This window comes from Corvus brachyrhynchos, unplaced genomic scaffold (assembly GCF_000691975.1).
Source record: "Corvus brachyrhynchos isolate BGI_N302 unplaced genomic scaffold, ASM69197v1 scaffold54, whole genome shotgun sequence".
Classification (NCBI taxonomy): domain Eukaryota; kingdom Metazoa; phylum Chordata; class Aves; order Passeriformes; family Corvidae; genus Corvus; species Corvus brachyrhynchos.
In genome coordinates this window covers 355,997-371,787 of record NW_008237902.1, presented here as the reverse complement: position 1 = coordinate 371,787, position 15,791 = coordinate 355,997, and the positions used below count along the sequence as shown (strand labels likewise).

The following is a 15,791-nucleotide window of genomic DNA, read 5'->3' as shown; positions in this document are numbered from 1 at the left end:
GCCCTCTCCCTCCACCGGGACTCCCACTGGAACACAGCCTCCTCCAGGCATCCACCTGCTCCGGCACGGGCACCTCCCCCACGGGCTGTGGGTGGATCTCTGCATCCTCCGTGGATCCCCATGGGCTGCAGGGGCACAGCTGCTTCACCATGGTCATCACCACAACCTGCAGAGGAACCTCGGCTCCGGTGCCTGGAGCACCTCCTGCCCCTCCTTCTTCACTGATGTTGGTTGTCACCATGTCATTTTCCCTCACATGTTCTCACCTCCTCCTCTTCTCTGACTAGAATCCCAAAATCTTTTGACTTTGTTTTGATTTTCTTCTTAAATATGTCATCACAGAGGCATTACCAACCTCTCTCATTGGCCCAGTTTTGGCCAGCAGCATGTCCATTTTCAGCGCCATCAGCCATTGGCTCTGCCAGACATGGTGGGAAGCTTCCAGCAGCTTCCTCACAAGAGCCATCTTTGTGGTCCCCCGCTACCCAAAACCAGGCCATGCCAAACCAATACACTTGCAAAAAAATGTTGGAAGACAACCTCAGTCCTTGACTAAAATATATATTCCTGTTATTTTTAGTCACTGAGCCTTTTGCCACCAAGATGGGAAAGGTGCATTCAATGTACCTTCAAATAAGTCCTTCAAATTACATTCTGACAAAATGATCAGACTTAAGTGAATCAACTTCAAGAGCAACCTTAGCTGGGTGATGTAATCAGCAATTAAAATTCCGAAGTTGCTAATATGCCTCCAGTATTTGTTTTCTACATTATATCCAAGTACCTCCCTTCATAACTGAATTTATGCTAAAAAATTGCTGAAACACGACCCGTGACTTCACAAAGGACAGGCCAGGTGGATGTCCTTTGGGAATCCACACTGCTGTAAATGATTTTGTTCTCTCACACAGACAAACCAAGAAAAATGGGGAAAATAGCAGTAAGTCACACCCACTAAGAACATTGTCTTTTTCTAATCACCCAATGCCATAAATTTACTGCGTAATTCTGCATTCATTTTGTCAGTAGAGAAAGTACTAGAACCAATACATCCTGTGTATTAAGTGTAAGGTTATTTATCCCATGAAGACACAAGCAGTTACGACAAACGCATTTACTTTAGATAGTATTGGTTACACAGTCAAAGGACACACTGAAAATGACAATATACATCTGTAACTTGGAATGCTTGAGATGGTTTGTTTGGTTTCCACCAAGCTCTCACCCCCGATGCTCTTCCTGAGAGATGTGATATTGTAGTTTAGGTTTATTAGGATTGTGTTCAATCAGCCAGTCAGCAAGCCAAATCTGTGAACAAAAAACCCAAAACCCAAATGTTTTCAGCTTTCTGTTGTTTTCTATTAAGTGTATAGAAGCATATTAAAAGCATTATTTGAAACCTCTGGTACAGATACTCTCCTACTGTGCTGCAAAATTAAGACCTTTCAGAAAAAAATGGACATGCAGATGACCTGTTTTTTAAAAATGTTCTTTTAAATCTTCAGTTTATATTGCTTTTGAACAATTCACACTGACCTTTAGAAGACAACTTGTCCTGGCAATGTTTATCTTTGTGAAAGTGTAAGACCATTTGAGCCATACTTCAAATAATTCAGCCATCTCTGTTTCGGAATGCGGCTGCACAGTATTCCTGAAACTGCTTAATGAAATATTACTGCTGACAACACTTACAGATATTTCATCTAGTAATCATTCATTCAGAGTGCCAGCCTTCTGCACTGAAATCACCTTACAGTACCTAAAACTTAAAACCAAAATATGGTTGCTTTTTAAAATTCATCTTGCAAGTTTTCCAGCACGTTGTACTTAAACGAGAATGCGGGAGGCAGGAATGCCTTGAGTCCTAATTCCATCTGCCAGTCTGGGCCTGGCCTTAGGCAAAAACCTTTTGCCTTGATTTCTCCACTTGTAAAGCAAAGTTTTTAACACATCCTTATTTACTTCACAAGGCTGTTGACGATTAGTTTCTGGAATGCTGAGTACAACAAACTTCATACCACACTGTGAAAAAATGACAGAACAGCAGACAGGGAAGGTAAGCAACACCCTCCTTTTACTACCACGTACAAAAAGGGTGGTTTGCAAAGGGAGAGCCAAGCAGAGCACTAGGACAGGTAAAGTCAGCAACAGCAGGACAGTACTAAGAACCTAAGACAAAAATGGAAAACAAACAAACAAAATATGCCAAAACACAAAGCCCCTTAGAAAAAACTGCTTTAGGAAAAAGAAATCCTCAAATCATTTGAGCTCAAATAAATTTATCTTGTATTACCTAAGGAACTGGCTCAGACAGCCTCTGTGCTGACAGCAAGTATTTCTGAGTGTACAGACACTTTCTGATGCCATTTCCAAAAGCAAAGAAAAGAAGAAAAGAAAAAGATACTGGAAAAAACAAAACATTCCAACAGTCTCGCTGTAAGCCACCTAGCAGATAACAAACAAAAAGCAACAGGCAATATCTATTTCTGAAGCAGTATGAAATCAACATTATTTTCCTTCTGTTACAAGGTCACAGACATTATGGACAACAAAGAAGGTAGCAATAGACTGTTTTTAGCAAAGCAAACAGACTGTTTTTAGCAAAACTACTGGCACTGCTTAATACAGCTTTCTTACAAGCAAGGAAGGAAGGCATTGTCTCCATGAAGTTACTATCAGATACCTCATAACTGATTAGAAAATTGTGCTAAGAATGCAGATTAACCGGAAGCCAAAACAATGAGCAAGAGAGATGGGACTTGTAACAAAAAAAAAATTCAGTATTTAATATAGTAAAGAGGTGACTGAAGAGAAAGAAAATGGGAATATTCTTCAAATATGCAATAGGTTGCTGCAAAAAAAAAAGGAGATATTACATTGTCTCCAATGTCTTCTGGGGATAGTAAAAGGGAAAAAAAAAAGGTAATGGGCTTAAAATTGGAGCCAGGAGATTTAGGCTATCTTTTAGTGAAAGCTTTTAACAAGTATAATTAAGTACTGAAACAGATTGCCTGGGGAGACTGTAGATTCGCCATCATTTGGAGTGCTACACCACAGGCCAGACACACATTTGTTAGGAACAGATACAATTGGTTTGGCCTTTGGGCACAGGAATGGACTTCATCTCTGTTTTCTAGATTTCTATGGTAACAGTGCCAGACACAGATAAAGTAGAGTTTATAAAGCTGGAACAATCAAAGTACCTTAAATGTGGCCTCATGTAGATCACATAGTTTATAGGAACACCCCAAGTGAGTTTTAAGGCTTTTTTTTCTGAAAAGCATACTTTAGAAAAATGCAGTGATTATAAAGCTGATAATGATGTAAAATCCACCACAACTGCCAGCAAGTTGTCACATGAATTAATTATCTGCATGCTTAAAGAAGTACTAGTGCGAATGACTGGAGCTTTAAGAACACAAAGACATATTTACCATGTTTTTCCACACATAAGAAAATTGATTTTGTTTAGGGACTTAAAACACAACCTTGTTTTATCTCTAACAAACAAATCAACTTCTTGAAACCAAATGTTATTTGAGTAGCTCATTAGCTGACAGCTAAAACAGCACAGCTCTTCACCAACAGAGTAGCTCTACAAACAGGGACTTTACTAACACCAAGTAACTGCATCCCAAAGCTGACAGCAGTGCTGGGACACTGCACATACCATGGGGTCTGCTGGCTTCTCTTTGCACAGGGCAGTGAGCCCAGCCAGCAGCGTGGGCTTCACATACAGGTTCAGGTAATCCCGAGCTCTTTGTCCAGTGGGAACAGGCTCCAAGATTGCTGCAAGGAGGAATCAGAGGTGTTAGAAAACAGCCTCTAGAGTGATTAAACCCAGCATTCTTTCAAAGGTTGTTTATATGTGAGCTGCTCTTTTCCTTAATAAGTTAATAATACATCATGGGTTTTATAGCTTCTCCCACAACAAACTGCAAAGAAACTCCCTAAACTTCTTCACAATGTCCCTGAGGTAATTTTACTAACTATAGTCTATTATGAAAAGGGAGAAAATCAGATCATCTGGGGAAAACCTTTATCCTTGAAGATGCATTTGGGGCAGAAGAGAAATAATATATCCCATGTTTAGCACTTTCTTCTTGCAGTGTGAAGCTGGATTCTGAAACCCTAAAAACCTCACCTTTAGTCTTACTTTGTTTGTCAGGGTGAGGAGAATAGACATGGTTTACACAATGGGTAAGGTTTTTATGGAACTGAAACATCTTTTATTAAACTCACTGATACAGCTGACAAAAAGCATCAGTAGACACGTTCTTCTAGCAGTTTCACTTGCACCTTTCTGTCAAAGAGCAAATCCTGTTACATTACAAACCAGAGATCCTCTTGCAGCCTTTCCAGGTTCTAAGGCCCTTTTCTCTGGCACTTAACTTTGGAATTGCACTATCATGTGAGCATCCAGCTGCTTTTGAATAGGAATTACTCAGCCTGAATCCAAGTAGAAAGTCAGTCTTCTCAAGCCAACAGGAGTCTCCAGGGCTGACAGTGCCAGAAACACTCGCTGGAGTGTAACAGCTTCCTAATTTCTTCTCATTTTACCCAGCTTTGACTGCTCCAGTTCCCAGAGCAGAGTTTGAAAAGTGGAAGCAATCTTTGCAACTACCCTGGCTCTTCAGATAGATTTTTGGTAAGCCTTTCATAGCAGAAAATGTCAGCTTGTAGATAAAGAGACCCACAAGCCTATAAAGCAAACAAACCCAACCTCTACTAAATCAATTTTATCTGGAGTCAGGGCAGAGACAAGTAATACCAGGGAAGGACAGGGAAGAACTCCATCCTCCCCAAGACTGGCAATGAACCAACTGCACCATTTTACCTTCTGGAAATATGAATCGAATTTCTCTCTCTGCTGAGGAGATGCTGAGACTGCCGTGGAGCCCATTCCTCAGCTCATCAGTTCCATAGAGTGCTCTTAAGCTAAAAACAAGGGAAATAACTCCTTGGAGGGCAACTGCAAATCCTTTCCAAGCTTCTGCAGCCTGAGAGCGCAGAAGAGCAATAGATATGGACTAATTAACAAGACATTGGCTTGATTTTGTTTTAAACATAAGAAGTAGCTACCTAAAACTTAATTTCGTGCACTCAGCATTCCCCATAAAATAGGTGAACTTTGCATACTATAAAACAATGGTGAAAAAAAAAAAGAAGGAATTCTGGTCTCAATCAAGAGAATGAGAAAATCCTGCTGACTTGCCCAAGGCCAGTCAGTGAGTTACCTGTGAGGGTGAGTTCTCCTAGCTCTTAGGCTGTTGGATGGTCCAAGCAATTCCTTCCAGTATGAGACTGCACAATTTCTAGCAAGAACCATAGCAACTATAGGACCAGAACTCATATAGGCTGTTAAATTAGGAAAAAACACTTTTCCAAATTGTTCTCCGTAGAAGTTGCTACACTGCTCTGGGCTTAACTGGAGCTTCCGTTTCTATAAAGTGTAAAAGACAAAAAAAGAATTAAAATAACTTGCTACATTGAAACAGCTTAGAGCATTAAAAGACAGGATATAGTCCTCTCCTGCAGTCGTATCTTCAAGTGCAGAACACAGAGTAACTTCTGAAACTAATCTGATTCTCCCAGATACGATCTTCTTTGAGATACAGAGTAACCAAGAGCAAAAGTTTTCCAAGTTAATTATGAAAACAGCCCAATGGAGTAAGATGTGATTTTAGCCTACGCAAACGACAGCATTTTCTAACTGCTGGATGACAGAGCACTGTACAGAAAAAGTGAAGAGCATTACAAGGGCAGGATTTTATTACTCAGCTGCTACAGCATAATGTTCTACTTTTAAACAAGTTTCTCTCCAGCCCACATTGTTAATTATGCAATTGTTCTATTTTTCTTTCAGTGCTTTGTGACTCTTCCAATAGCTGCCTAGCCTGCAAGTGGCCAGGATCAGGACAACTTTGGGAGGTTATCAGAAACCACAGGGCAGTCAAGAAAAAAATTTTAAAGTGCATTCTTCGAGCTCAAACTTATACAACGCAAGAATTCCATATACTCAGAGTCCTTTTGGTGTCAAAAGTCACTGCAGACATCAGAAGACTCTACTAAGATATTGCAATTAAATAAATAAATAAATAAATAAACTATTTTGTCTCATCTTCTGATACATATTCAATCAATAGAAACATGGAATGGTTTGGGTTGAAAGGTGTCTTAAAAATCATCTTGTTTCAAACCCCCTACTACCATGGGCTGGGACACCTTCCACTAGACCAGGTTGCTCAAACCCCAAACCGGGCCTTGAACACTTCCAGGGATGGGGTGGCCACAGCTTCTCTGCGCAACCTGTGCCAGGGCCTCACTATCCTCATGGTGAAGAATTTATTCCAAATATCCCATCTAACCCTGCCCTCTGGGAGTAGAAAGCCATTCCCCCTCATCCTGTCACTCCAAGCCCTTGTCCAAAGTCCCTCTCCAGCTCTCTTGGAGCCCCGTTAGGCACTGGAAGGCTCTCTCAGGTCTCCCTGGTGCCTGTTCTTCTACAGGATGAACAACCCCAGCTCTCCCATCCTGTCTCCAGAGCAGAGGGGCTCCAGCCCGTGGAGCATCTTCATAACCTCTTCTGGAGTAGCTCCAAGAGACCCATAAACAAATAAATGCAAATAATAAATACAAATAAATAAAACAACGAGAAAGGTAAGGGAGGAAATGACAAGAACCAAACGAAACGAAACAAGACAATGTGGGGAGGAGGGGGAGGGGGAGGGGCCCCCACCGCCCACAGTCGCGAGGGCGCAGCGCCCCCCAGCGGCCGCCCGGCCGGTCTTATTTAAATATTTATACGGTCATTTCAATATTCATAAGGCCTATTTACTGGAAAAACAGCGGAAACAAAAAATTAGTCAGACTGCAACCGGCCAGCTACCGAATTCAATTAATTCTCTAATATCCACTTGCACAAAATCTTGTGAGATCTGAATGATGCACTCTCCAAAGAGTTGCCTTGGACAGTTCACACATCTGCTCCATACGTTTGCTAAATCTGAGTTTATTAACAAAATCTGTGTTCTCCTGTGGTCAGCAAAATAGCTGGCCTGCTGTGTTCCATCCCATGCACCAAAAAACATCTCCTTACAGAATCTGGCAGCAAAGTTTGGTGATATGAAAAACATGAATTGATTTTTGGACACACAAGCTTTTAGTTACTGGCTTGATTGCTGGAAGTTAAATATTCTCCTGACTTATAAACTACAGTTCTTTTCTCTGGAGCACAGCCTGTTACCTGAATGATGTGGAATCCTGATCGGAGAATGAGATCCTCTATTTCTTCTTCTTTATCGATGACATCTGGTTTGATGATAGCCAGAGTTCTTTCCACATAAATCTGAGGTTCAGGCATTAAGATCTCCATCCTGGCTTCTAAATTAGAATTCACTTGCCTCTTTTGTACTGCAATGACACCAGTGCATGACATTTGCAGTTTGTCTACTGCACAGTCACCTGTGGTGACACTCACCATGCAGTCCAGGAACAGAAAGGGTCACACTCACCTCACAAAATCCATGTGAGATGTTCTCTGCATTTGTTAGCACTCTGTAGTTCACATTCCCATTTTCAGTGCAGTGGAACTTTGTGGAAAATAAGGCCAAAATTTAATGTTGTTATTCACTAACAATATATGGACAATACATGAGGAAAGAGGGGCATTATCACACACCTTGATGTGGCTCCCTGTTCTCCCACACCCTCCATCCACCACGAGCTCCTTCAAACCCCAGATCTGTATCCTCACACATGACAACTGTGGTGTGGGACTAATGACTTGGAGCTGGTCCACCTGTAAGCCTCGGTATTTCTCAATGGTTATTTAATTCCTGTATTTATGGGCTCCAGACAAAGGGCCAATTTTCTCACTGTGCAGATGCACTGGCAAGCTGAGAGCACAGAACCGTGTTGTGAGTGGTGGAACCAGTGAGGGGGCTTCCTACAGACCTGCGACCACTTGCGATCTTCTTTTCATCACAGAATGGTTTGAGTTGGGAAGGATCCTAAAGACCATCCAGTTCCAACCCCCTGACATGGGCAGGGACACCTTCCACTATCCCAGGTTACTCCAAGCCCTGTCCAACCCGGCCTTGAACGCTTCCAGGGATGTGGCAGCCACAGCCTCTCTGGGCAACCTGTGCCAGGGCCTCACCACCCTCACAGCCAAGAACTGCTGCCCAATATCCTATCTAACCCTGCCCTCCGTCAGTGGGAAGCCATTCCCCCTTTTCCTACCTCTCTTTGTCCTTGTCCAAAATCCCTCGCTAGCTCTTTTGGAGCTCCTTTAGGCACTGGGAGGGGGTCTAAGGTCTCCAAGGAACCTTCTCCAGGCTGAATACCCCCAGCTCTCTCAACCTTTTAGAGAGACTTGCGAGAGCAGGATGCTGCGGGGGATCCTGCCAGAGCCTCAGAGAACTCCACACAACGGCACCTGCAGCCCTTCCCTCGCCCACTGCCCGCCGAGTCCCCACGCTCCCAGCCCTGGCTCTCTCCATCCATCCTGGATCAGACAAAGACACGCAGACCCTGCCTGGCTGCAAAGACCTGCTTCCTGCTGCAAAGTCCGCTCGTAATCGCCCCGCTCCACCTGCCTTGGGGCCCGGCCGGGCTTTGCTATCCCGGCCTCCGGGACTCCGCCGGACTCGCCGCTGTTGCCGGGTGATGGCGGGGCCCGTCCCGGGCACAAGATGGCGCCCGCGGGCCTCGGCGGGGCGGGACGAAGATGGCGGCCGGGAGCAGTAAGGTGATGGCGGCGGAGGCCGAGCGCGCTTCACGGCCCGGGACCGCCGCGGGCTCCGCGCACACGACGGGGGGCCGTGGCTGCCCCGAGATGGGCTTCGCGTGTGGTGCGGGAGTAACGGGGGAGTGGCGTGATCTCCGGGGCTCATCTCAAAAACCTCATTCCTCACTGACAATAAAAGCTTTATGTCGGTTTCACCTCACGCTCAGAACTGCTGAGGGAGCCGTGCGCTCACAGCAAACGCTCATGAAGCGACGTAACGCGATTTATTGGCGGGGAAAAAAATAAAGGAAAACACAGCAGCCCTTCCCAGGTCATTTATGAGTGTTTGCAGGGAGGTTTCCTTTGGACGCGCCTGAGCGGCAGCAGCGAGGCCGGAGCTCTCGGCACACCCCGGGCACTGACGCGAACCACAGCTCTCTAATGGTGGTTCCGAGCACTGCGTGGGAATTGCAGCGTCTACCCGGTGCCACTTCACTTTTATGACACAAAGATGTTACGGGTTGGAAACCTTCACCGTTTTGTAGATTAAACCATGATGAGCTGGGCTTTAAGCAGAGCTGGGGAGCCGCATTCTCCGGGAATTTTCCCCAGATTTTACCCCCGTGGTGCAAGTTCGTTTGCTCCCTCCACATCCCCTACTTCCCCGGCTCTCTGGGGGCACTCAGCGGGGAGGAATTACAGGACAGGCATGGTCCATCCAACATGCTCCGTAGTGGCTGGGAAGCCGAGGCGCGGGGTGCCCCGGTGTCACCTCCCGTCCTTGTTTACCGGCGCTCCCGGGATGGACCCGGGCCAGCTGGCTCCGCGCTATCGGGGTGTGGGCTGGTGAACGGCCCCGATAACTCCTGAGCCGGCTCCGCCGCCCTGCTCCTCTCCCTGCTTCTCATTCCCTCTTGTCACCGTGTTCTCAAAAACTGTGGGATCCGAGGTGCTGGAACACCTGGGGCCCGCGGCTGAGTTCAGCCAAAACTGGACATAGCACTCAAACCCTTGAGGGTGACACTTGACAAAGGGACAGAGAGAAAACATGGGTGTGCTGGCTTTAAATTTTAATGATTTCAGACTGAAAGTAGATGTAAAGGAGAAAAGACAAAAAAACCCCAACGATTTGAAGCTAGAGGTACTGACACTGTGTGCCATGGTTAGCTGAGGAGATAGGAAATTTACAGCAAAAGCTGGAGTTAGCGTAAGAAAAATCCATTTTGCCTTGATCTTTTTAATGAGTAATGTGAATAATATAAATATAGAAACAAGAAATAAAAATATGCAGTTATTTCCTTGCAGCCAGCTTGAAATATATTTAAAAATGAAAGTCTGATGTTGTTATTTATATACCTTAAAAAATAAAGGTTCCAAGTGCATAAGACAAATTCAGATACAGGCTTCCTTCACCGGCACATGGCATTTGTTTCTTTAACAGAAATACCTTACCCAGTATTTCATTTGAAGACATTGTAAACACTGTAACTTCACTGAGATAACGGATAAACATGTTTTATTTTTAAAGAAATGCTGATAGAAAGAATGCACCGGTTTTTTAGTCTAGTTCAGTGTTAATTCAGCAAGTAATTTCTTTTCAAAGTCAGTGAGCACAAGTCTGACAGCCCTTGCTTAAATTTAGCAGTTCAAAGGCTTCCTCTGCCTGCATGAACACTTCAGAATTATTATTACATAAGAAATGTTGAATTTAATATCTGTGTATAAAACACTGTTAACGTGAATCTCTTGCAGTTTCTTTATTGTGTGCATTTTTCAGCTACCCAGGCCATAAACCCCAAAGCACTTTTCCGCGCACCCTGAGAGGCTGCAGTTTGATCAGAGCAGAGCCCTGTGCACCTCCCTGCCCACCACGGGCCCTCGGGCTGTGTCACAATTTCTCCTGCCCGCTGTTTCCAGAAGCATTTCTGGAGGGCGGAGACGCTCTAATTTTAGTGCTGGGAGAATCCTCGGCTCTCCAATGAGCGAGCGGCTGCATCTGGAGCCGCAGCCAATTACCCGGGTTTCCTCCTGCTGCACTTCTCACGATGGTTTAATAATGCAGAAGCACAAATTTAAAGTGGCCCCACATGTTAAGAGAAAATAACAGTATGTGCTTCCTAACAAAGCCGTTCTACAGCAGTACAATCTCAAAAATTCCATAAACCTGACCTTAGAACAATGTGTTAATACCATTATATTATGTCTATGATCTTCATAGTGCTTGACATAATATTTCTGATAACTAAAAGGCTGGTCTGAAGCATCTTCCCTAACTTCTGCAGGCCAGGGATGTGCTTTTAGGAAAAGAAACAAAAAAAAAAAAAAAAGGAAAATTATAATTACAGTGCAATGAACCACTGTGGTTCTGAACACTTCTCAGGGCATAGCCTGGCTGCTGTATCTTATCTGTTAAGCGGTTTAACAAGCCTTAGTTGTCTCACTTATTTTTAGCTGGCATGGAATATAACAACACTAAAAGATTGTGGCTGCAGGTGTATTTACATCCTAGCAACATCAGATAAGTAACATTTTAAGGAAAAATATTGTTTCAGAACTTTGTCCTCTGATAGTGCAAGAAGGTGCAAAAACTAATGTCTTGTAAACTGTTACAAAGGAAGGAAAGAAAAGAATGATGAAAATAAGTGAAGAAAAGCTAAAGAAATAATACTAACTAGTAAAATTGATTAAAAATGAAGCTTGCACATCTTTTAGCTTTGTTTGTATTTTGATGTTAAGTAGAGAAAAATGTGTTTGCTTCAGTAGCAATGTTCTAACTACACATTTACCACACATACAACTTTCATCCATCATGGGCTCTCTTCTCTTTATTTCCTTTCATGATGAACTGTCATACCTACCCACAGCACCAGCTTACCTTCACTGCTTGCTCCATCCATGCTTGCTCTTGCAGTGCAAAGTGTCTCTGACGGAAATCCTGTGATCAAGGCAACTTCCTCTGCCACACGCCTACTCTCTCCTCCATTTCTGCCTTCTCACAACTAAACAATTCTCCTCCTGCAGCTCATCTGTACGCTTGTAATCCCAGCAAGCTTTTCATTGCTGCTGCTTAACCCTTGTCAAGCCTTCCTGTCTGTTTTCCTCTACTTGTTATCTCACCATTTTCTTTAAAGATAAAAGTGATAAAATATTCTCTTCATGATTCCTCTGTCTACAAGTCTCCAAGTGGCAATAACAAAAAGCTTATCAACGTGGCTTCTGTAACTCCATCACTTGCCCTGAGAACTTCACCCCATTTAATTTCTTGATCTTCCCAACACTCACTCCTTCATTTGTTCACAGCTTTAGTCGTTCAGTCTGCTCTGATTCCTAGCACCTACAGAGATATGCTTGTCACTTTTACCATTAAAAAAAAAAAGAAAGAAAGGAAAAAAAAAAAAAAGTCTTTGGTATAAGTGCCTCTTTTGCCACCTCACAGGTTCTTCCAGCCACGTCTCTTGCCAGGTTCTACACTAAATCCCCTTCAGACTTGGTTTGGCTTCCTCTCATCATCTGAAAGCTTCTCAATCCACCTTAAACCAATCTCTTGTTTGACCTTCAGTCATATTTAGCATATCTAACTCATGTCGTAGCTTAGTTTTTGCAGTTATTCTCACTTTTTGCTTTTCCAGTCACTGTTTCAGCTTGGCTTGTCAGTCCCTTCCCTTGTGTTTCTTTTCTTTTTCTGCAGGCGCAGTGGTGAGCCCCATCCTTGACTCTCCTCCCTTCCCTCCAAGCTCACAGGCTCAACATCCCAATGAACCTTTTGTTTCACTCTGTAAAGACATCTGCTTCCTGCCAGCCCTACAACTGAATTCCAATACTGCCCTTTCAAATAAACACCTTCCTGCTTTATCCTACCTTGTTGCTCAGGATGAGCTCCTGTTGAACATCTGTACAGGTTGGGGCTGACAACTTGTTTCCTATAAAGCTTCTCCTCATCTATATACAGACATTCTATATAAATACTGCATATAGATATCAGGCTTTCACCTGAACTTTAGAGCAGAAACACCTGAACGTGTTTGCTGCTTCATTGTTCTACACAAGGTTTAACATAATACTGGCTTGGATTATCCCTGAGGCCACCAAGCTCAGAGATAAGTAGTCACTGTGATCCTACCACAATGAAGAAATGAATGTATGAATAAACCAATAAAAATCTTTTGTCTAACAAATTAAAAGAGGCAATTGGTTAAATAAGGCTTTTTTTGAAGATACCTTGTCAATGCCTACTTAAAGACATCTTCTATTCATCTTAATTCCTGTAGCATAAGGAATCCTTTTTGCCATACTTATTTTGAGCCGTTACATTCAGCCCCATCATTAAAATATATGGGATTAATTGCATAGCTGTTATTATTATTATTAATAAAATATATTTATTTATGCTGTGCATAAAGACTAACTCAGACAGAACCTTCCAATAGCATGGTGTTTGTTATAGAGTAGGCAGTCTGTCATCTGAGATGCTTACAATCAACTTAGACAAGACAGGCATAGGATGTGGGAAACAGATAAATTACACCAAGTTTCAAAGCAATGAATATGTCGTTTCTCTCTCCTTTTTTTTTTTTTAGAAGAGAAGCTAGAAAAATCAACACAAGGGAAATAATGAGGAAATGGAGAGGATGACCAAGAAAAAGAAAGAGGTAACGAAGACAGGTATGGCACAAAACTGGTATGAACAGACAACAAGGGCAGGGCTTGGCATAAACTGCAAGTTTGATAGAACAGCAGAATTAGACCCAAGATCAGAAAGCCCATATGCAAGTAAAATTCAATGGAATTTCAGTCAACACCATGAATAAACATAGCAATTACAGGATTAAAAAAATGGCAAACAATGATAGATTTTTTTTCTCAGCAGTAAATGTGTGATATAGGAAGAATTACCACCCTAGAAGGTATGTGTGTACTTTTCTTTGGTTAACCACAGGCTTTGAGTGGGGAGTGAAAAGCAAGACCAAAACCCAAGTCACAGCCCAGAGGAATTCTTTAAAATTACCTGTGGCATGATGGGGCCTGGTGAGACAAAAAATAACCACAACGACCCATATTCTCAAATTTCTCAGTCCTTGATGTCTAGATGTGTAAAGAATGACTTCGTTAGTTGGGCCAGCCACAGTTCTCAAACCAGGCTGCTTAGCCAGTCTACAACCACATTGTTATCCTGCTCTTGGATATGGGACACAAAAGCTTTAATCAAACAGCTATTAACATGGGGCAACAGGGAATCACAGAGAGCCCTGCCAGTTGGGGCCTGCTGTTCGGAATTGCCAGGATCAGAGACTGAGAGGGACCTGACCAGGAGAAATGGGCAGCTGGAAACGAGCACGGCTCTAAAGAAAGCACTGTTCAGCAAGAACAGGAAAAACACCTGACAAAGTGCCAGTGGTAGGGAAGGATGAGACAGGTTCAGCAAAGCAATAAGAGAACTGGAGAAATAAAAAAAGAAGAGAAAGTAAAGGGAAATGTATGTAGAAATCCTAATGAGATGACAATCATTCATGTTCTTGGCAAGGCTTGATGAAATACAAAGCAGATGTTATTGGCAGTGAATCTTCCAAGAAAATGAAGTTATAAATATCTGATCCAAGGCACTCAGGTTATGTCCATCACCTGAGCCTGACAGACCCATGTAAACTGCTGCAAATTTCAGCTTACTCTTAGGTGCTGGTCCGCAAACTTGTAACTTGTAAGCACAGACGTATTTCTGCAGTCATCTGCCACAGCTGCATACACAAAAACCTGCAAAAAGAAGGTGGACAGGGAACCAGGGCAGTGGCACCCACCACTTCAGCCGTGCAACCTGCAAGCCTCAGTGTGGCCTTAGCTCCCTGTGACTTAAACAAATGTGTGGTATTTTCCAATTAGGCAGGCTATCAGCACAGTGTAACAGAATGCACTTAGCTGACAGACGGTGGCTTTGATGGTTGTAATCACAAACCACACCTTTTTGGTACAGACCTGAGAGGTTTAAAATCTAAGCCAAAGCTGCCTGAAAAATCACAAGAAGCCCCCTTGTTGGATGTGGGGTAAGCTCCTCTGACATGGTATAAATTATGATATCTTCTAAAAAATTCTTTGCTTCTAACATTCTATTTAAAGTTCAGTACAAGAAAACAATATAAAAATATATTCTCATAAAGATGAGCATCTCTATCAGCCAACATCTACAACCTGTCCTGAGGCCATTACAACTTGTGTAGTGTAACAAGTGTACTGGCTAGGTGCTCTTTCTACTGTCTTTACTGCCCTGACTTCATAGAACATTTTTTTACAAAGTTCAGCCTAAAGTTTTGGTTGAGAGTTTGTGTATAGAGTACCCTACCCTGTCAACAACATATGTTGAGACAGGCATCTCTAAAGATGAATTCTGACCTACTGTATTTAGGATAAAAACTGTTCTAAAAGCAGCTCACTGAAGGACAGCTCATGATCCAGACAAGATCCCAGACCAGATCACTTAACAAAATTATCACCACAATCTCTATTCACAAGTAGCTGTGGGCACTCCTGAGTTTTAACAGCAGATGAAAGTTGAGCCACAAGCCATATTGGGCAGAGGGTGGAGCAATAACGCGTGCACTCATTAATTCAGTAAGTTAGGTAATAATTGTTACTTTTTGCCCACAAGCAAAGGGCTTAACTGTTACGGTCTTTTTAAAGGTGTGTAAGCTTTACGTGTATATCTAGAAGCCAAAATCTGCCCCTTTGGTATGGACAAATAGGACATTAGGAGCTGTATACCGTACAACGAAGTATGGTTACAAGGAGCAGTTGTCCTCTGGACTTCTCACCCACAACTTTGCCAACAAGGTTGACATATCCTTGGGCAAAAGAAATTAAGGCCCGGGCACGTGCTCAGCGCTTCAGCTCCCCGAGTTATGTAATATCCAAATCTAAGTTTAAAAACAACAAACTCTGGCCCCCCTCGGTTGCAAAACCAGCAGAGCTGGAAACATTAAGCAAACCTCTCGTCCTGGAGTAACTGAGTCAGTGCCCATAACACACCTCGAGCTAAAACAGGGTGGCACTCTTAAGTAAATACAGCGCTCCA

At 43.1% G+C, this 15,791-nt stretch overlaps 1 protein-coding gene across 9 annotated transcripts in view; it reads right to left on the bottom strand.

The window, feature by feature from the left end:
- NME5 (NME/NM23 family member 5) overlaps window positions 1-14,412 on the bottom strand; it is a 32,330-nt gene extending 17,918 nt beyond the window's left edge. The window contains exons 1-7 of one of the 9 annotated variants that reach the window (XM_017732947.1): window positions 8,554-8,885; window positions 7,515-7,592; window positions 7,247-7,413; window positions 5,238-5,443; window positions 4,838-4,938; window positions 3,671-3,789; window positions 1,061-1,308 (exon numbers count right to left, since the gene is read on the bottom strand). In XM_017732947.1, coding sequence (XP_017588436.1) covers window positions 1,222-1,308; window positions 3,671-3,789; window positions 4,838-4,938; window positions 5,238-5,443; window positions 7,247-7,375 — 642 coding nt within the window. In that variant the 5' untranslated portion in view covers window positions 7,376-7,413; window positions 7,515-7,592; window positions 8,554-8,885 and the 3' untranslated portion in view covers window positions 1,061-1,221. The other 8 variants (XM_017732949.1, XR_001861569.1, XR_001861568.1 and 5 more) reach the window with 8 other exon arrangements.
- Window positions 14,413-15,791: the final 1,379 nt, after the last annotated feature.